This window comes from Rhinopithecus bieti, unplaced genomic scaffold (genome assembly GCF_001698545.2).
Source record: "Rhinopithecus bieti isolate Rb0 unplaced genomic scaffold, ASM169854v2 scaffold_20153, whole genome shotgun sequence".
Lineage (NCBI taxonomy): Eukaryota > Metazoa > Chordata > Mammalia > Primates > Cercopithecidae > Rhinopithecus > Rhinopithecus bieti.
The window spans coordinates 147,354-169,133 of record NW_016809845.1 but is presented as its reverse complement, the minus strand read 5'-3'; the positions used below and the strand labels follow the sequence as shown (position 1 = coordinate 169,133).

Here is a 21,780-nt window from a genome sequence, read left to right as displayed (position 1 = left end):
GGTACAGAGCTGGATGATGCACTACTAGAGGCACCTATGAGCTGTTAAATGGTGCAGAGCTGCAGCAGGAGCTTCTTAGTAGAGATGCCTGTGCACTATTCCATCATACAGAGTTAGAGGATATGCTGCCTATTAATGGTAACTGTGTGCTATGAGATGATGCACAGCTAGAGGCAATGTCCCTGGGTTGCCCCTGTCTAGACCAGGAGTCCTCAAACTTTTTCTATAAAGGAACAGATAATAGATATTTTAGGCTTTGTGGGCCATATATCTTTATCATAACTATTCAACTCTGCTGAAATAGCAGGAAAGCAGCCATAAATAACTTGTAAATAAATGAGTTGGGCTGTTTTCCAATAAACCTTTATAAAACAAGCTGTAGGTCAGACTTGAGCAGGAGTCAGAGTTTGCCAATCCTTGGTCTAGTCTTTCCTTAGGCCTGATAGGTGCATGTGGCTGACAGAAATGGAAGCAGCCTCTCTCCTCTCTCTTTGTGACACATCTTTCAGGACCAGGAAAATCTTATTCCCTACAGAAGGTTATCAAGAGACAAGCCTGACAGGAACCCTGGAGCTATTTCTCTTGTCCCTTCCACCATGAAATCTAAAGAGGGTAACCTGCTAACTGATGACAGGAACCTTGTCTCCAATTTATCTGCCTCTGCTCAGTCAGACAGCAAACAGATGACTCATTCAGGGACAATTCTGTATTCATTGAGACTTACTGGGTGCCAGGCAGGTTTGTTGTGAAAATGGTGTGTTGTAGTCTCTTCATAAATAAAAATTCCCTCCTGTCCCAAATTCTTTCATATTTGCCTCATCAAAGTCTGACAAGTTCTCACTTGTCCTTATCTTACTGGCCACTGGCATGGTAAATCCTTTATTTGCATCTTTTGCTACTGATTTTTTAACGTTGTTGTATTCATGAATAAGACTCTATCTCCAGAGGGTTAGTGATTTCCTAAGTGCCGCCAATAGACAAGGAGTAGTTAGAACAATAAGGAAGTGTTTCTCTAATGACTCATCCCCAGGTTTATTACCCTCCAGAGGCTCAATGGTGTGTGTTGGCATGAAGGAGTGGGTCCCAGAGGTGAGCCAACCATGACATAACCCTTCTCCAGTTCTGATATCGTGGACAAGTGATCACTGTAAACAATTCCCCATCTAAATTGGTTTCATGTCATTAAAAGCCTTAGCACTCCCAAGGAGAAAATAACAGCAGCTCTCCAGGGTCACCCTCTGTACCAACTTCCTTGACTTTTGCAGTAATTAGACATTGCTCTGCTACCAAACACTTCCTGAAAATGGAGCTGAGTCACCAAAGAGCAACTGAAAATTAGAAGTGTGATTGTCTGTCAATTGCTAAAGAAGCTTCCAGAAGAAGCCCCTCGGTGGGCAACTCCTCACCTTTGCCAGGCTTCCCACATTGCATGGCAGCAGACTCTGTTTGGGATTTGGAGAGGCTATTCCTCCCTGAATACTAGGCCCATAATTCCCTACTTGTTGGATTTGTCCTGCAGTTTCTGGATTCAAGTTGTCATCCTCACTTAGGGCACAGCCATCTCCAGACTGGTCTGCTCTGGGCTCAGGGATTCACAAGCTTACTGAAGCCATAGTCTGGGGGCAGGGGGCAGAGGGGCCACTCCATAGAAGTAGGGAAGAGGACAAATTTCAGACAAGCATTTAAGTCCAGTAGTCATCCAAACAGGCACATGAAGAAGGAGGATTTGAGAGTAAATCTGAGCTTTTCTTCCAGTAAAAAAAAAAGCAGCACACTTCATTGTCTGACAATACTATAAACTCACTTTTATGACACTAGTTATAAAACCCCTAACATTTGTCTAGTGCTGGCAGTCGGTTTCTTTTTCTTAGAGATCCAAATGCAAGAGAGAGATTTGTGATCTCAAAGCCAGCTTGGGGTTCATAAAATGAAGGCATCATGAAAACAATCCATCCTATGTACTAAAAAAGATTAAATTCTATACCATGAAGTGATAGGCATTGATAAAAAATCCTTTGTTTGCATCCTTTGCTACTGATTTTTTAACATTGTTGTATTCGTGAGTAAGACTCTAAATATCACCAGAGGGTGAGTGGTTTCCTAAGTGTCACCAATGGACAAGGGGTAGCTAGAATAATGATGATGTGTTTCTCTAATGACTCATCTCCAGATTTATCACCATCCAGAGGGCTCGATGGTGTTTGTTGGCCTTTCTGAAGCATAAGCAGGCACATGTCACCTGCAAAGAGGGAAGGGGTGGGTACTTGTGAGGAGTCCAGCATTGCCTTGCTTGGTGTGGACTTGCATTTGGAAGAGTAGGGAGGTGAGCAGAATGAGATCAATGACAACTTTTGCTTCAGGATACCCGTACATTTCTCCTGGAATGGCTGTCTTTTTGAATTAACTCATTAACTAATTTTGTAAAATCTCCTGCTAATCTAAACCTAACACCAACCCTGCCTTACCCATAATGTCCTTCTCTCTTCCCTGCTGCTTTGGCTCTCCCACCTGTAGCAACCACTGTGGTGAATCTTGTATTTTATCATTGCTTTGGATGTGCATATGTATATTTTATACATTTTTAAGAGGGCATAATATTCTGTGTTACCTTCTATTAGTTGACCTGTATGAAATTGTCTTTAATGGTTTATTTTACTCAATATCATCCTGCTAAGATTCATCCATTTCATTGTAGCCAACATCTTTCTTTATATTGTTAGTGGTCATTTGGATGGTTTCCAGGGTTTTGGTTCTACAGGAAGTGCTACCGTGGCCTTTCTTGTCTCCAAAAGTGTATGTGGACATTTATTTTGGGTCGATACATTGGAGTGTAATTGCTGGGCCATACGGTATGTAAGTGTTCCATTTTATAAGAGAATGCTAAGCTCTTCTCCAAAGCGATTGTACTGAGCACACCCTCACCAGCAATTAACCAACTGTTACTCCACGTCTTCTTCACCACCTCTCATTTTGTGCCAAACTAATTGGTGTAAAATGATATAATCTTTATGGTCTTGATTTGCATTTCACAGATCACTAATAATTTTGAACATCTCTTCATTTGATTATTGGCCATTTGTGTTGCTTCTTCTGTGTCAGGCCTGTGCAAGCCTCTTGCTATTTTCCTATTAAGTTGTTTGAGCTTTTCTTATTGATATATTCTTGATAGTAATCTTGCATTGGTTATATGTATTGTAAATATCCCCTCCCAGTATGTGACTTGCCTTTTTATTTTATTTAAAGTGACTTGTAATGAACAGAACTTTAACAAAGTCAAAAGTAGCTATCTTTTTATTTTTCTAAGCAGTGCTTTTTTTTTAGCATTATGCAATGAATCTTCATAAGACCCTGTGAGGATGACAGTACTGGCTCTCTCTGAGAGTCAAAGAAAGCCAGGAAAAGGAACTCGAAGGCCATTTGGCCCAGGCCTCACATGCACAAAAGGCCTTAAATCAACATTGTGTTCATTATCTTCAAATGAGGTCACCTACAGCCACAAAGATTCACTGTCAGGGATGAAAGAAGACCCTGCAGCTTAAGGCTAGAGCACCATCCTTTGCAGTGAAGTGAGAACTATGAGGTTTTAATAAATCTTGTAAGCATGAGAATAGCACAGTTACACCGCATTCTATTATTATTGTCAAAGTATCACTTTGTTAAATCTAAACATTCAAAATTTATCATGATATGTATTGTCAGATCATTTAAATCTCTAAGGAGACCCCCAAATGGAAAGTTGCCCAGGTCTTTCTCAACTCCAAGAGTTCCCAGACAGGGAGAATGGTGTTCTCCATTTCACAATGTTGGTAACTTACAAAACTGGAATTCACACCTAAATGTGTCAAGCTCCAGAGCCTAGACACATCCTGCTGTTCAATGTGGCTAAATGGCAAGGAAAAGTCATCCTGAGCATGGAAGCATACAAGTCATCCTATGCACAACCGTCTTCCCAGTGGGCCTCACTCCACATGGTACCACAGCTAGGTGCCCCAGCCTGTCACGGGATAGAGGCTGCACTCTGTCTGATGCCCATGTGTTTCCAAAGCAAAGAGGGACTCAGGCCTCTTTCCCTTGACCCCTCTGGGGCACATCAGGGAGGGGCTGGCAGATTGCTGAGGACCATGAAGGGCAGGGTAGTGGGCCTTAGTGGCCCCACAGCTTGCCCCAGGCTGTCCTGACATCCACCGCTCTCTGCAGGAAGGCCAAGATGTCACTGGAGTGGCTGGGGGGCAGCACAGGGATGAGTGTATGTGTTGGTTGCGGGGTAAGGTGTGAGTGCGCCTGTGAGGGTATACATGAGGAGACTTCACAGAGGTGGCAGGATGGGTCTGGGAGGGAAGGGATAGGAGGAGACACTGAGGCAGTTGGTCTGCTCAGAGAGGCAGCAGTGCTGACCAGGTGGCTGCACATATCTCTGGTCCTATTCTCTAATGACCTCAGGACAGTAGCCGTCACATGTGGGGGTCACTGGACAGGAGGACCCCACCACCAGCAGCAAAATCATAACACCTGCCTTCATCCCACCACATTCTTCTTCATTGACCTCCAAGGGCTCTACAGCTGCACATGAGTGGATAAATGCCAATTCCCCAGTTTGGAACCCAAGGAGTCATGAGTCAGAACCATCCAATCCTCAGCTGTATAAGAGGATAATAATGCTGAATTCGAGTCATTGTGGGAAATTGACTGAAACAAATGAGCAACATCTAACAGTGCTGAAGAGCATCATGGGCTTTCTCCTCCCTTCTTCCCTCTGGCACTGGTATCTTCCCACCTGTCCTCCCAAGGCTTTGCCTGGTAAGGCTCTGTCCCAGGCTCTCCGCCCTTATCCCCATCTCTGAGGCACACCTCTTCTCACAGTACGGCCCCAGAGATGAGCCCAGCCCACCTGGCTGACCCTTTCCCTGTGTGCAGACTTCCCCAACCAGACCCCCAGGCTAACCACAGTGGGCCACCCTCTCCCCAACACCCTCCCTTCACTCCTGCACCTCTTCCTTGGTACTCTGCTTCTGCTTTTGCCAAGTGTTCTCACCTGGGGTGGACAGGTCTCTCGGTGCTACCCTCCTATGAGCCCATGAGGAGGGTGGGCCAAAGGTCAGGCTTAATCTGCCTGCTTCTCCCCAGCCAGCACCACTCTGCAAACTTGGAGGTCTCTAAGGAGCAGCTGCTCTACTTCTGCTGCCCAGAAGGGGCATCCACCTAAAGAATGTGTGTGATGGGCCGGGCACGGTGGCTCAAGCCTGTAATCCCAGCACTTTGGGAGGCCGAGACGGGCAGATCATATCCACAAGGTCAGGAGATCGAGACCATCCTGGCTAACACGGTGAAACCCCGTCTCTACTAAAAAATACAAAAAACTAGCCGGGCGAGGTGGCTGGCGCCTGTAGTCCCAGCTACTCGGGAGGCTGAGGCAGGAGAATGGCGTAAACCTGGGAGGTGGAGCTTGCAGTGAGCTGAGATCCAGCCACTGCACTCCAGCCTGGGCGACAGAGCGAGACTCCGTCTCAAAAAAAGAAAAAAAAGAATGTGTGTGATGGATTGCCCCGCAGGTAACAGGGCTGCTCAGAGTCAGATGCCTCTGGAGGTATCGCTCACCTGGGGGATGACCACCCCGTGGCCCTGTCACAGTGCACGTGCCCAAGCGCCAGCTCCCTGCCTACCTTCCTGATGCCTTCTGAAGGACTGGATACACAGTTGTCAGCCCCTCCGTTCTTGCTGATGGTCCGCCAGAGTTCGGCAAACGTGCTGTCCTGCTCCAGGGGGTTGGTGCCCTTGGCTCGGAAGTATTCATATACAGCAGAATCCCGGACGGTGCCATAAGACATCTCCACTTGTTTGGACAAGTCCTGGAAAGTCCTGAAATGCAGAAAGACAGCGAGGCATGAGTACATGCTGTGCACTGCACACTGCAAGGTTACAAATGGGCTGCAAGGCTCTTCTGAAGTCCAAGCCCAGCATGGCCCACTATCCACATTCTTCATTCCCAATCCCCCAAAGTTTGAGTCCCTCAGCCCGGAGAGGGCCTCATTCAATTACAGGTATGTTTTCTCAGTGTAGATTAATTCAATAAGATGACTGGGCGCCTAAAACCAGGTTCTTTACTGAACTGGAGGGATAAAAGGATGAATAAGACATGATTCTTGCCTTTAAGGAGCTTATAGTTCAGCTATAGAAGCAGACATATAGACAGAGAATCATAGTATCAAAGAGTCAGGGCAACATGGGAGGCTGTTTGCTGCGGATCTCCAACTCAGATGCCTGCAGAGGCTGCACAGGAAAAAGGCCTATGTTGGCAATATGGACGATAATGATGGCTGGCCTGTGACATTCAGAGACAGCATGGGGAAGAAACGCACTCAGAGACCAACTGACTCAGGGTAAATTAAGAGGCATCCCTCCAAAGCTTGCAGCTGTGCTAGGGGTCTAGCCAATTATTGACTTTGAATGCTCCCCTCCCCACGACCTCCCTGACCAATTTGGTTTTTGAAAAAATAAAGTAAATTGGATTTTTATATCTCTCCTGATTTTCAAATGTTGACAATTATTTAAAAGATAATGAAAAAAACAAAGCACTTCTGAAGGCCTTGGGTTTGCTTTCCTTACAGGAGTGGCAGGTGGCTCCAGCCAGGTGCACATCAGAGGCGGGATTTCACGAAACAACAGCCATCGGCAGCCCAAGAGCAGACTTCTGAGCTAGGGGCAGAGGAGGAGATTCCTCTGGGGAAGGACGAATAGGCACAGCAGGAAGAACCAGTCGCTATGAAGATTTCACTTGCTTCAGAAGAGCGTACTTGGCTCAGCATGTTGAGAAAATGTCATGTACCAAACAGAATTGCAAAATAAAAAAAAGCCCAGTGGGGAGCTAGCCTCTCTCTCCAGGTTCCAGCCTGATCACTCTTTACTTATTTCTCTTCTAGAAATCTGTCTCTCCTCTTTATCAACCCACACCATCATCCCTCCCTCTCTCTGAGTCACCGTTTCCACAGGAAGAGCCAGTCTTCTCAACTGGATCTACACAACCCTCCATCTTCTGGTCTCATTTCTGGCTGTTCTCCCCACCTGCACACAGCACCGTAGCCAACCTTGAAATAAGAAATCCCACACACTTCCCATCCGTGGCACCAGGCCACACTGCTCCCTCTGCCTGGAATCCCTTTATCTTCCTCCTCTAACAACACCTCTACAAGCCCGTTGAAAATCCAGCAGCCAACAGCTGCCTCTTTCCTTGGGGAGCTGTCCCCATCCCAGCCTCCCTGTGCCCTCTCCACACCTTGTGGGCTTCTGTGGCAGCACGAGCTCACCGGGACTTCAGAGGGCCACATGCCAGAGCAGAGACAAGCAAGGGCTCTGGAGTCCAATTACCTACCTTGCCTGTCTGCCCTCCACAACCAACACTGTGGTCCAGAAAAGTTAGTTAACTTATCTGTGCCTCAGTTTCCAAATCTTTTAATAATGGAGATAGAAGCAGAGCCTGTGGCAGAGGATTGCTATGAGGATTAAATGGGATTTGTGTTCAGCTCTCAGAGCAGTCCCTGACTACCGTGATTATTCAGGTCCCCAGTGGACTATACGAATTGAGGACTGGAGCTGAAGGAGCCCCTTTTTTGCATCCATGGCCCTGGACCAATGCTGACAGCAGCCTCCCCAGCCAGCACACAGAAGGCCCAGCTGTGGATGCTTCCCCTTGCTTCAGAGACACATGCCACAGCACTCCTTAGATCCCTGCTATGTGGCCCAGAAACAGAGCTCAGTATTCGTTTCAATACATTACAGATGAAAGGAAACATAAAATAACAAATTCGATGAAGAAATCTTTCTAATTATTGTTCATTATTTATATCTAATTGAAGCAAGATGTTCCCTTGCCTGAAGGGCCCCAAAGGTTGCAACTCTGCCGTAATCTGCCTGTAATGAAAGGAGGAGGATCTTTTTTTTCCCACATTTTAAAAAATTTTTCTCACGGTAATACAAACAAACACAAGGCTTTGATGAATGAGAAACATCAGGATGAATTACATAGTTGAGTCTAAATACTGAGCTGCTCTGAATTGCTGCAGTTTTCATGAGTGTGGAACAAATGGGTAACTGCCAGGGATCTCCAAACTGTTTCATCCCCACATTTGAAATGGAGATTTTCTCTCTCCTCTTGGTATTATTCATGAAGGTGCCCATGTCCAGAGGCTCAGAAAACATCTCTGGATAAGAAGCAGGCAGCCCAAATGTTTATGGCTTCATGTTCATTTCTGTTCCAGTAGACCTCACTGTTCCAACCCCAAAATGGCACCCCCATCTTCTTTGAATCTTACTGCTCAGACCCACGGTCATAGCCTCCATTCATCCATCACCTCTCATAGCCACAAATTTGTGCAGAGGAATCTCTCCCATCTCAGACATGCACTCGATCTTTCAACAAAGGTTTCCAGGCTCACTAATGCCCAGCACAGGGGGCACTATCATCTTATTCCAGGGTGAATAAACTTATGGAAGTCTACCTGGGATGTTAAACAGAGGGACCCAACAGTTCATCCACGAAAGCCATCATCTCCCTGAGGAAGTCATCCTCTTGTCACAGCACAGAGTTTTGGAGGGGACACACAGGGAGGAATAAAGGAGAATGGGGACAGCCAGGCATCCAGACTGCCAAGCCAATAGTGGCAGTCAGCGGAAGACAGATGCTGAAGTCAGATAGGACGCCCATTCAAGCAAGTGAGGGAGGCTTCACCTGGAGAAGGCTGTGCTAGCAGTACACTCAATTTAGAACTTTTCTGAAGTCAGTCTCTTTAGCAACAACTGCTACAAAGTGTCCAGGTACCTCTACCACAGAGAGATGAAGAAGACATGCCCATCACAGGTGTGGTCTCTATTAACCTCACATGTACAATGCAACTCGCTGATGTCATTCAACCAGTTATTTCACCAACAGTTCCTGAATGTCTACTAGGTAAGGCACAGTGCACACCAAGCAAGGAATACATGGCAGGCATCATCAAGGGGTGAGTGGTCAGAGAAGTAAAGCAACAGTGACCAAACAATATGAGAGACATTAAAATACAGGTCTGTATGGGGGACCCCAGAAGCACAGAAAAGTAGCTAACCCATAGGTAGGAGCTAAAGAAATGCTTTCTAGAAGTGGGAACATTAAGCTGAGTCAGAAAGAACGGGTAGAGGCAGTCAGATGGAGAACCAAAGGGTAGAATGTTCCTAGAAGAGAAGGTATTACCTGAGAAGGCATTTGGGTAATGAAAACAGGTGGCTTATTCGGGACACAAACCAGGGAGCAATTCACATCAGCTAAAAAGACATAGGTGATGGAATTTGGCAGTCCTGGGTGTGGATGCTCCCTCTGAATGCCTTCACTGTTTGACATAGACCAGTAGCTCTCAAAGTGTGATCCTCAGAGCTGCAGTGTCAGCACCTCGGGCCTTATGAGAAATGTAAATCCTTGGGCCCCACTCCAGACATACTGAGTCAGAAACTCTGAGGGTGGTGCTCAGCAGTCTATGTTTCCACAACCCTCCAAATGATGCACGCAAGCTCGAGAACCATGGACTGGGGCAAGTCATTTAATCTCTGAGGCCTTAGATTTCAAAACTCATACCCAACTCACAGGGTTTTTGAAGATTAATGATCCCAGACATATACCTGGTACACAGTTAATGTTTAACAAATGCTAGCCCTTCTAGTAGACTGCTTATCAGTAGTTCAAATGGTTGGAGCACTGGGCTCATGTGAAGGAGTCATGGGTAACAGGCCAGAGTAGTCACACCTAGATGGAAGCAAGCATGGGCAAGCCGCATGTCTAAGCTTCCAGGCTAATGTGATTGGAGCCTATCTCCCCATTTGCCCATCTGTCTCCCCATTGAGAAGCCTATGGCCTATCTTGTTTCCATCTTGTTGCCAACGTACATGCAAATGCTCCCCTATCAGCCCACAATTTGCTGCCTTGTCAACAGCACACACTTCAGGCACTCAGGATACCTAAAGGGATGACTTGCAGAAGTCTGAACCCAGGATGAGCATAGAGACACCAAAACTCCTCTAGCAGGAAATCTGGACATTTGCTTTGTGGGTCGTCATAGTAACAGCCTAGCAGAGGCTACCCCGGGAAAGTAGTGAAGTCCTAGGCAAGGAACTGCTCAGGAAGAATGGCCTCAAAAGCATCAGACCCAGGCTGCCCACCAGAGTCTGCACTGGCTCATGAAATACCATGGTGCAAGCTTGTGTATCCCTTGAGCCTCACTTCTGTTTGCTGCCTATCTTCTTACTTCACCTTTTGATAATATTTTGTGTTGGAATCCTCCCCTGACAAAGCCTACCCTCTCCTCCAATCTTATGTTTAAATCAGTATCTTCTACTCAAGTGTGTCCTACCAAAACTGGGTTTGAGACCAATGCGAGCTGCTTCTCTGTGTCTCCTGACCTGGATTACCGATTTTTGAAATTTCCACAAGCTAAAAGCATAGCTGATACCTTTGAGCACATCAGATTGTCTTGCAAAAGGACTTTGTAAGCATCCCTTGCCTCTGAGAACACTGTCCTCTAATTAAACATGCACCTCCAGAGAAGACCCACCATGCATCCTTCAGCTGTGGCCAAGGATATTCTCCCCAGCTTGGTACCACCTCCTTTCCTCCCCACACCTTTCTCCATAAATCAGTCTTACTATTTCCTTGATATATGTTCATTAACAAAGAGATAAATGTGTTTGCAGTATGAGAAAAATCAATAATACGCAGAATTTATAAATACATCTTTGCATGTTACAAAAATATTTACATTGGCAATGGAGATAAACACACTTGCAACAAGAGCAGAATCAATATTCAGTATATGTAATGGATTTCAACAATGGTGGGGATGTCATAAGCATGGGCCTGATACATTTGGATCTGGAAGTCCTATTACTCTTCCTTAAGGAGAAAACAACATGGTAGAGTGGCTCAAAAGACACGGGAGGGTGGGGATATCCATCCTGGTGACTTGAAACTTTCATAGCTACAGCCTACAGATGCCTTTACTATCATTCCAGCAGTCTCGATTTTCTATCTCATGTCTGACTCTACAAGAGATGATGCTGCAATCATCAAAAGAATCCAGATTGCCTGGCTAGGGCTCCACAACTGGCTTCCAGAGGGCACCATGACCCACCCTGGTGCGCATTGATAAGCCTCTCCTGGTTTTCTTCCCCAGGGTGCCCCACGGCCTCTCTAATCTGTCACCCATGCAGGGGAAGGCTTCCTAGGTGTCTTCCTTCTTTCATTCACTTGTCATTCAAACAACCCTATTTCCTGTGCATCTGCCTGCATTAGACAGTGCTCCAGGTCTGGTGATAGGGCATGAATGGCACCAAGTTCCTACTTTTGTGGATTTTACATAGTTGAGATGAGACAAAGAAACAAACATCAATGACAACAGCAACAATACAATAACTAGGTAATGCCAGGGTCAGCAAACTTTCTGGAAAGGGACAGATAGTGCCTATGTGGTCTCTGAGGGCCACACAAGACTCAGTCACATATTCTTTGTTTTTGTTTTGTTTTCCAACATTTAAAACATTTTTAAAAAGGAAAAGCAGTCTTGGCTTGCAGGCTGTGTCAAAGCAGGCTGCAGGCCCTCTGAAGGCCTGTGGGGTATCGTCGGCTGACCCCTGCAGCTCTGTAACAAGTGATGAAAAAGGCTATGAAGATTAATAAAGCAGAGCAAGTGTGAGATAAAATGATGGAGGCAGTGATTACATAAAGTAGCCAGGGTGGATTTTGAGCCATTGGAGTTGACATCTAGGGCATGTGTTTCTCTAGTATCTGTCCTCGCACTGGACTAAGAGGAGCAGAGAGGAGTGAACTCGCAGAGGCTGGGGCTGAGGCCTGCTGGGGCTGTCCTGCCAAGGAGCTGAGACAGGGAAGCCAAGGAGCCAGCTTATGAACCTCTCCTACCTTGGAATATTTACCCAGGGACCTTCCAGGAAGCCTGGGAAAGGTGATGCTTGGGTGTACACAGGTGCTGTGGTTAGAATACTGTCTCCGCCAAAACTCATGTTGAAACTTAATTCCCAATGTGGCAGTATTGAGAGGTGGGGCCATTGAGAGGTGATTGGATCATGAAGACTCTGCCTTGATGAATGGATTAACCCAGCCATGGACTAATCAGTCATCATGGGAGGGGAGATGGTATTTTTATAAGAAGAAGAGAGGCTTAAGCTGGGATGCAAGTAGGCTTGGGCCCCTATCCACGTGATGCCCTGCACCACCACATGACACTGCAGGGAGAAGGTGCATACCAGATGCAGCTGCTGGACCTTGGACTTCTCAGCCTCCAGAACTGTAAAAAATAAATGCCCTTTAAAAAAAAAAATAAACTATCCAGTTGAAGGTATTCTGTTATAAGCGAGAAAAAATAGACTAAGAAAACAGTTCTCCTTTGTATCCAAAGCCTAGTCAGGGTGTGATTTGGAGTAGTGAGCAGAGGGACTGCAGATCCAAACACTGTATGAGAACACTTAGTGACCCACAGGGTGAGGGCTGCAGGGCCCACGGCAGGAAAATGCATGCTTCCACAGGCCACAGAGCCCTTCTTCCAACCTATGCCTGAAAGCCAGCCTCGGAGGGCCAGTTGAGGTGCCCTCCCTCCTCACCTTCCTTCCCTCCACGGTGTTTTCTCTCCAAATCCCACTTCTTCAATTGCTATTGAAATTAAAAGACATCCAAAATAAACGGCTAGAAAGACTCAAAGCATTTGAATATATTTACATACTTGTAAAAAGTAACAATTAATAAATGTAAATAAATATAAAAACAAAAGCAAAAGGGATAAGCAGTGAACTTCTGCAAGACTTCCACTTCTTACAAACACATTTTGTAAAATTTGCATTTTATTATGCTATAAATAAAAAATGTGATCTGAATGATTTTAAATATCCTGCTTCCGCCCAAGCATCAGTTCTGGGCCTTGAGAACTGAGCTCTGTGCTCTCTTCTATCCTCTACGTCCACCCCTCCTCCTGGGTTAGCCTCCCATCAGCCAAGATCCATTAAGAGGCAGGAGTTCTCTCTACCAGCCCCATCAAACAACCTGTCCACAGCCACGAGGAGGCTGTGATAGTTGTATCTTCAGTCCCAACAGCAAGACAAACATGTCAGACTAACTCAAAGTGGTCCGAGGCCATCCCAGGTACTTAGGGCCCATCAGTACTCAGGCTCCCATACCAAGGCAGGCTGTAGTTTCCTCACTTCTGCACTTTCTGCCTGAATTCAACCCAGGCCTGGTGCCCTGGTACCAAAGCAGACTGTGAATTCCTAAACATGGGCATATGTGATACTTGTTTCTGATTTGCCAAACTCAGCCTAGATCCTGTATGTAAGCAGAGCTCAGTAATAGGAGCTGTGAAAATCACCTTGATGAGGTCAGATAATTGTGGGCCAGGTGCTAAGCCAAGTCAGGAGCTCAATGTCCACACTATTCACTAGGTCAATTCTGGGGCTTCTATTTCCCCCAGCAAAGGAGGCTTAGTGTAGAGCCTTCAGTGCTTCAGTGCTGCCTCCTCCAGCTTTTCTTGGCTACCCTACTTTTGGGGTGCCAGCCTGGAAGACCTCCTGCTCACTCGGGCCTCCAAGTCTTCACTCAGGTTCATTGCCTGCCTTCTTCGCTGTGCCCTGCCTTTGTCAGGTGACTAAAACATACCTACCCTGAAGGAATCAGCTCAGCTGTCACGTTGTATTGAAAGAGCGGATCCATGCCCACTGGATGTAAGTCCTATGTGCTCTGGACTTGGCCCTATCCTAATGTTTTCACCTTTGAGCTTCCTGTGTTGTCTGCCCACCTCAACCCTGAGCTCCCCCAGGGAATGGACTCTGTGTTCATCTCTGAATTTCTATCACCCCGCATACAGGCTGACAGACATTAGGAGCTGAGTTCATGTTTTCTGGAAGAATGAACTCTGTTTTAAAACAATTTTGTGTTTAGAAGTGAATGGCTGAATATGGCTGGGAGAAGATCCAAGCTAACCACCAGCATGGTGATTCTAAATTTAGAATCATGACCACTAGCCTCCAGGGGACCCTTAAAGCTGCCTAGATCTTCTAAATCTCCCCATGCACTTCCTCCTCCCACGTTCTCAGATGACTCTCAGACAATGAGGCTGCTTCTTGTTTCCTAAGAAGGGAGAAGCCATCAGTGGAGAACTTTGCTTTTCCAGAGAACTCCTTTCTTGAAAACTACCGAATAGAATAGTTGCCTTCCATCCTTTTAAAATGACAGTTTTGTTTTTTCTCCCATGTATGTCTAACTTTGTTTGTCTCTTAGATCCCAGACATTCTTGCTTTCTCAAAGTACATTGCTCTTCCACTTCATGGAAGAGCACCTCTATCTTCCTCATCATGAAATTATTTCTCTCTGCAGATCATTTCCATTGGCTTGAAAATACATACATACATCTTCTCTCTCAAAAAAAAAAAAAAAAAATCCTATGAAATGACTTCCTCCTCCAACCACCCTTCCAGCTCTTCTTCTGGAGAGTTATCTATGATTACTGCCTCCATTACCCTCTTCCCATTTCTCAGAAACCTGGCTTACTCCAGTTTTCATCCCACTGCTGATCTGAAGCAACTTTCATCAAGGTCATTAATGATCTCCCAAATACAGTGGCCAATCCTCGGTCTTCACATCCCCCCGACCAGTAGCATTTGACAAGCCAACCACTCTCCTAGATGCCCTTCTTTCATTTGGTTTGCAGAAATTGCTCTTGCTCAGTCCTCCTCCCACCTTGGAGGACCTCCTTATTCATTTCCTTTCCTAGTTCTTCTTTCTGTTCTCAGACTCTGAATTTTGGAATCTTCCAGAGGTCAGACTACAGATCCCTTATCTTCTGGGTTGCAGGACTTTTGCCACAATCTCATCATGTCAGTTGTCTGTAGATGCAGCCATACATTGATGACCACAGTGGGACACCCCAGCCCTGACCCACCCCATTCACTCCTGGCAATCACCCACCTGACCACTTCATTTGGATGGCTAATAGATCTTCACAATAAAAATGTTCAAACTTGAGCTCTTAAATCACTAACCCCTAAATCATGCCTACACTTCCTTTAGTTCTCCCATCTCAGTCAAACACTGCTCTATTCTTTGAGATGCTGTAGCCAAGAGCCTTGAAATCACTACTGACTTCTCTCTTTCTTATGTATCACACATACAAATTTCAGCATTTCCTAGCTCTTTTTCTATCAAGATACATCTAGAATCAGATCACTTATCATGACCTTCACTCTGCATCTTATCTGGACAGTGAGCTAGTCTGTCTAAGAAACTCCTTGCTTCCCCCTTTAACCCCTACAGCTATTCCCTGGGGAGGCCAAGCAGAGTGATCCTTTAAAAATCTATGCCAGATCATGTCACCTCATCATTCAAAGCCCTCCAATGACTTCTTGACTCCAAAGTCAAAGGGAGCATCCAAAGTCCTCACATGGCCTGAAAGGTCCCAGGTTATGTGGACCCCAATATATCTACTCTCACTCTACCAGCCTCCCTGCCTTCCCACCTCGGGGTTTCTGTAGTTTTTTTATTAACCTTATCCTGGTTTACTCTTACCTCAGATTTGTAATTGGGTCACTCTCTCAGGGTCTGAGTCGAATCAAATGTTACCTTCTCCATGATGCCTTTGTTGACAATCTTTTACAAAATACAACATCCCTTAAATTATATGAAAAAAATACAAAAACACATCACAACTTGACATATATGGCTGCTTAATGTTAGTTCCCCTCCTAGAATGGGACTCGGCTATTTGTTTTGTTGCTATATCACCAGTGCTTACAACTTGAGTGACCAATCACCCCAGTTTGCTTGGGAACTAGAGATTTCCTGGAAGCAAGACTTTCAGTGCTAGAACCAGAAAAGTTCTAGCCAAACTGGGATAATATGCCCCCTACCTACAATAGTGTCCAGCTCAAGGTAAACACTCGGATGAACATAGGTTATATGTATGAATCATATATGAATGACTTGGCCTTTTTCTTGCCTTTAAAACATCTAGTTTGGATATTCTGTTGGAAAAATCTTCATCTTGGGTTGACTAGTCTCCCTTCAGGACAACTGTGAGTCAATCATCTGCAGAGAAGCAGGCCTAGTAATAGTTTGAGGTACTTGAACCAAAGAACTGTGGCCCTGAGCCAGGAGGCATAGCACAAAGCTACATGGCTTCAGGCTGTCCAGGAACAGATTGCTAAGGAGTCTGGGAATCAGATCTAGTTCTTTAGGCTCAATCTGCAGGGTGCTGAAACTTCATGATACAGGTTTTTTGTGGGTGCAGTGGAAATCAGCATCCACCAATTAAGAGAATTCTCCTGGGACACAGTTGTTGTCTGCTCCCCTGGCTCCTGTGTCCCTGCCACTCCATGGGAGTCCTGCCAGCCAGCAAGACCTCCACGCCAAGAACATGGCTAGCTCCCAGCTCTCAACACCCGCAAATATTTGCTGTCACAAATCAAGATAAAAGCAGGATGCACCATTAACCTTTAATATATCAGTGCTGGGGCTCTTAATCCATTATGAAGCTGTCACAAATGTGTCTGAAATGCAAATCAGGGCAGCAGCCCTTGGGGAGGCTGTGAAGGTGCCTTCTTCCCCTTCTGGCATAGCCTGCATCACCCTGTACTCCAGAGAAACAGCCTGAGCCTCTTCTCTCCCTGCTAATACTATCTTTCCTTCCCTCTTCTTCTTTTCAAATGTCTGCCTGAACCCTCTAGTGTGTCATCTTCCCCAGCAGTCACTTGATATGCCAGAAGAAAGATACAATGAGACTAACTTCCAGACCCTGTGCTAACACTTGCTTTATACTGTTTCACTGAACCTTGGCAATAGCCCTTTCATAGTTATTATTGCTAGCCCCCTCATTTTACAGATTAAAAATCAAGGCTTCAGGAGATTAAGGAATTTATGGAAGGTCACAGAAGCAGCAAGTACAAGAGCTGTCTTCACACTCAGGACTGCTTGGTACAAAAACCTGTCCATATTAGTATCATCCTATGGTGATATTAAGTAGCTCATAGCTAAGCGAGGAGGGCAAACAGGCACATGGACCATTAGAAACATCATGCAAAACTGTGCTAGAATGAAGCATAGAGTCATGGGAACATGAAGTTGAACTTGTCCCTGCTTAGCAGACAAGGAACTAGGGCTGTGAGCAAAGAGGGAGGGTTCATGGGAAGGGTGAGGGTAAGGCTGAGACTTAAGGAGAAACAGGAAATGGACATGCAGAAGAGATAAATAAAAAATGTTCTGTGCAAAGATAACACTGCATTGTTTAAATCATAGATGTGTGTGAGAAAGAGAAATCTTCTGGGAACTAGTAATAGTTTACTAGGAGACAGCAGAAATGGTATATTACTAAGCACTAAGAATAGGATTGCAGGACAATTGTCCATAAAATACTTAGAGGATTGTTATAATGGAATTTTTGTGGAAGTGCAAAGATAATGGAAAAATGATAAGCTATCGATGCTCCCTAGACAATTATGGGGCCAGAGAATGTGTGAGCTGAGTGGGTGGAGACATCCTATACTGTGGACAGTGAGGAAGCCACTGCAGAAAGTATGCCACACGTATTTTAGAATGCAGAGCTGAGAAGCAGCTGTGAGTCCATGTGCTTGCACATATGTGTGCGTGCATAAATGTGCACACCTGTTCAGGCCTGCGTGTGTTCATGTAAGAATGTATACTCAAGGGCCCCAGAGCAGGAAGAAGAGAGGAAAGATGGAAGAGAGTGTTGCTGGAGGGCCAGGACAATCGGATAGGGGTATGCCATTTGCTATGACTAACTTTAAAATAAAGGAGTGGTTGTGAGTTCCTCAGTGGTTGGATGGGGACCCCAGAGGAGGTGGATTCATGTGGCAGAGAGCCCAACCAAAGCAGCTGGTGAAGGGATCACAGCACACAAGACATCTGCCTGCCTGAGCTTGTTTATGGATCTGAGCAGTCAGTACTCATGGTGCAAGAAAACAGACTAAGGCTCTTCCCTTGTGGGACAGCTGGAGGGAAAATACTAGCACACATGGGCCAGTGATTGAACAATGCAAAACCAGCTGTAATTAAATGTGAAGCTACAAGATCTAGCTGTTTCGAATCAGTTTGCAGAAAATCACATTAACAAGGATATAGACTCTGATGGGAAGTTTAGGAAAGGGAATTGGGAGGAGAAGTTGTGCTCTATCATTGATGAGTCTTGTCTGAGTTCAGAGAATGGGAGGATTCCTACTCTGTGCCATGTGCTGTTACATGGGCTAGCGCATTTCATTCTCAGAACCACCCTCTGTGGTAAGCTATTCTTCCCATCTTATGGATAAGGAAATTATGAAGTTTTTGAAGCTGGTCCATGCCAAAGCCAAGTTGAGCTTGTTGAGCTGTTGATGCTAAGCTGTTCCAGGCCTGGATCTCCTAGATGCCTTAGCTATCTTCCCAAACCAGCTCCAATTAGGGATGATGTCCATGCCATGAAACTTTCGGTTACAACTATTTTTATCTTGGACACTATTTCTCTTGTGGCACGATTAGCAATGCCAGGTGCCAGTCACAGTACCCCAAGAGCTCCACACACCAAATAACCTTGACCTGGCATGCTTTCTGGCCTGTGACAGAGACTATCTGCTGCAGGTGCCTGCATTCCCCAGGGCATCAATGGGAGCCCGCCTATGCCCCAATCAGGACCAGGATACTGGCAGGATAGAGCATGGCGCTGTTTTTTGTTCTTTGAAGTAATTATTCATCCCATTGACTTTTTAGGGTTTGGGCAAGACACTCAGGATAACTCTGCCAGTATCCAACAGTGTTTGTCCAGTTGGAGCAAAACATCCCACTACAGAACACTAGATACACCACCATGGAAAGGTTATTGGAAAAAACACAGATGGACAAAAACATCTGGGGATAGCCAAACATATCCAGACCTGGTGCCAGTTCCTCTTTCATGGGATCCTTGTGACAGCCCTGGGAGAACAGTCCTAATTCTTAGGACCCTGGGAGGTAAGGTGAATTCCCCAGAGAATCTGAGACTCATATCAATTTATGCAGGACCCTACAGCTGGTCATGAGACGAGATGATCATATATGCTAGCCTGTTCTGGCTGAAGTCTGGTTCTAAATATCAAACCTCTTAAGCAGAGAAAACAAGGGAAGCAACACATTGCAGTTCAGGCGCTATCTCACCAGGAGTCCAGGGCCTGGATTCTGGACCCTGCCTAGGGAACATGGCATTTCCTTGCTCTTAGGAGTACTCATGCTGGAGTGGCAGGGCAGGGAAGCGGTTCAGAACCTGGGCAATGGAGTCAGAGTGTGCTTTCAAATATTACTCTACATCTTGCTAGCTCTGTGGCCGTGGATAAGCTACCTAACCTCTCTGTGCTTCAGTGTTCTCATCTATACAACAGGAATATTCATGGATTGAATGAATTCAGGCAGAGCACTGAGCATAGTGCCAGTCTGTGGGAAGCATCTAGTAAGTGTTAGCTATCATTATGAGCTTCAGTTTCCCCAATGATTACATGAGGGAATGATGCTATGCCAGTGCTTGTAAACTGCCAACCTGCATGCCCAGTACAGAAGTGGCTGGTTTGGCTAGCATGCTCTTTGCCTGCTTTGAATCTGCATTTTTTTTTTTTAGCCTGGGTCTGTGATTTTTGAGTCATCACAGGCTCAGCACTCTGGTCTTAGACCGACATTTACATTCTCTGCTTAGCCCTGTAAACACTGCGATGGAAACCCACTGGACAAGATGATCCATCAGGCCTTCTCCTGCTGTGATATTTCATGATTCTATGGCTTGGGCTGGAACTAAAAGACTTATCTTGTTTAGGATTCTCTCTTCCAGAAAAGCAGCATCATGGGCTTTTTTCTCTGAAACATAGCTGTTTTCTCTGAAAACTAGAATCTCATTTTGCAGTGTCTGTTGGGACTCAGAGCTACCACGGGGAGCATCTCACAGAGAATAGACCTCTAGTGATTAAAATGTAGTGTGCTCAGACGCCAGCAGCTTTGCCTCTGCAGGATGCTGGAAGCCACCTCCTCAGAAGCAGGGACCCAGGGAGCTTGTCCCCAAGTCACACACACCAAGGCTACAGCGACACTGCACCCAATGGGGCAAAGCAAATCAACCACCTTCAAAGGCACCAGCTCAGGTCATTGTGGTCTTTTCTGACTCTTAAGAACATAACACGTCCCCGTAGTGCCTCAGGATGAAAGGTAATGCACAAAATTTAGCCACAAACCCAAAGCAAAGCCAATGTCTTCCTCTCTGGGGGAAGAGAGATTTCCAGCAGGAAGAGCCAAAGATGAATTTTGGGTGGAAGCTGCTTGCCATTCTTCAAGAGAAATGAGCATTCCAAGGGAACCCTCACCATTCCAAGATGGTGCTCTCTTTGCCTGCTGTCTCTCTAGACTACCATGTCTGCCAAAAACAAGGTTCTCCCTGGAATGGTTTCCTTCTGCCCTGTTCACAGGGCATCCAGGCCAGGTAGGAGGAACACTGCCTCCTGTGTTTCCTGGATTCAGAGCCAGGCACACCAGGACCAGGCTGTACCTGAATCTTTGCACTGAAATCCCAAGAGTCACTCAGCAGATGTTGCATCCTGATTTGTTCGAGTGGATGAATGATGTATAAGACACACATCTCACTGCCTCATCTGTGTTTTACTCTCCTTTCTCCTATTCCAGAGACAGTAGTCAGGTCAACAAACAGGGATACCTACAGGTCTCTGTAAAGGTATTTCTGATGTTCCTTCATGGGTTTGGCTAAACAGTCTGGAGAAGTAAAAGCAAAAGGACCAGAGGGCACTTGGCTTGAGGAGACCCCCAGGTAGGAGAGGGCTCCAATGCCAGGATGGGGGGCTTCAGGGACCACATGACTGCAGTGAAGGGAGCCGCTGGGCCAGCAAGGCGGCTGCAAGTGGAGCCATCTCAGGTGAACCCTAAGTCCCTCTGCCCTGTACACTGGATCCCCATCTCCCTCCATAATATTTCTCCCCACCCACAAGGCCATTGCCAACCAGAGACAGGCTCCCTTCTCCTTCCAAACCATAGGGCCCCTCTCCCAGGGAAGAAACCGTGTTCCCCCATGCCTGAACTGAGCCCTGTATGACATTTTTCCTGATGCCAGGGCCTAATGGGTTACGTGGCCTACCAGAAGAGAGCCGCACTGTATCATAGGAAGCACCATATCTGCCACACCACCGTGACAAGGTTCTCTGTGGGAGACTGGGATGGATTCTGACCATGAAGCTGTCTGGATAAGCCTTTCATGGGTCCCCACTCTCCTCAGGAGGAAGGGACCCCTCCAGATCTGACTCTTTAGGCCTTGAAGGATTTGTCCCACTTAGTCCTCCAGCAGCTACTCCTATACTTTATGTTCTGTCCCATGCAAGATTTTGTTTCCCAAGCCCACGGTGCTCTCTCCTGCTTCTGGTCCTTCCCATATGCCACATGGAACAGTTCTCCTTTCTAAACATGCAGACAACTCCTCATCCCACATCTTGGGGAACATATCACTACCTTCAAAATTCTGTTCAAGATATTTCCCCTGTGATGGGTTGGAATGCATCCCCCCAAAGTAAATATGTGGCATCCTAACCGCTAGTACCCACAAATTTGATCTCACTTGGGGAGTCCTTATCAGAGGTCATCAAGTTAAATGAGGTCATTAGAGTGGCCCTACTCTAATACCACTGGTGTCCTTATAAAAAGGAGAAATTTCTACACAGATGCCTACACAGGCAGAATGCCATGTGTAAAATGAAGGCAGA

General features: G+C 46.0%; 1 protein-coding gene across 2 annotated transcripts in view; it reads right to left on the bottom strand.

Annotated features, from left to right (window-relative positions):
• LOC108541203 (glutamate receptor ionotropic, delta-1) overlaps positions 1 to 21,780 on the bottom strand; it is a 138,485-nt gene that overhangs the window by 40,471 nt on the left and 76,234 nt on the right. For both annotated transcript variants that reach the window (XM_017890658.1, XM_017890659.1), the window contains exon 5: positions 5,661 to 5,856. In XM_017890658.1, the coding sequence (XP_017746147.1) occupies positions 5,661 to 5,856 (196 nt within the window). The remainder of the gene's footprint in view (positions 1 to 5,660; positions 5,857 to 21,780) is intronic.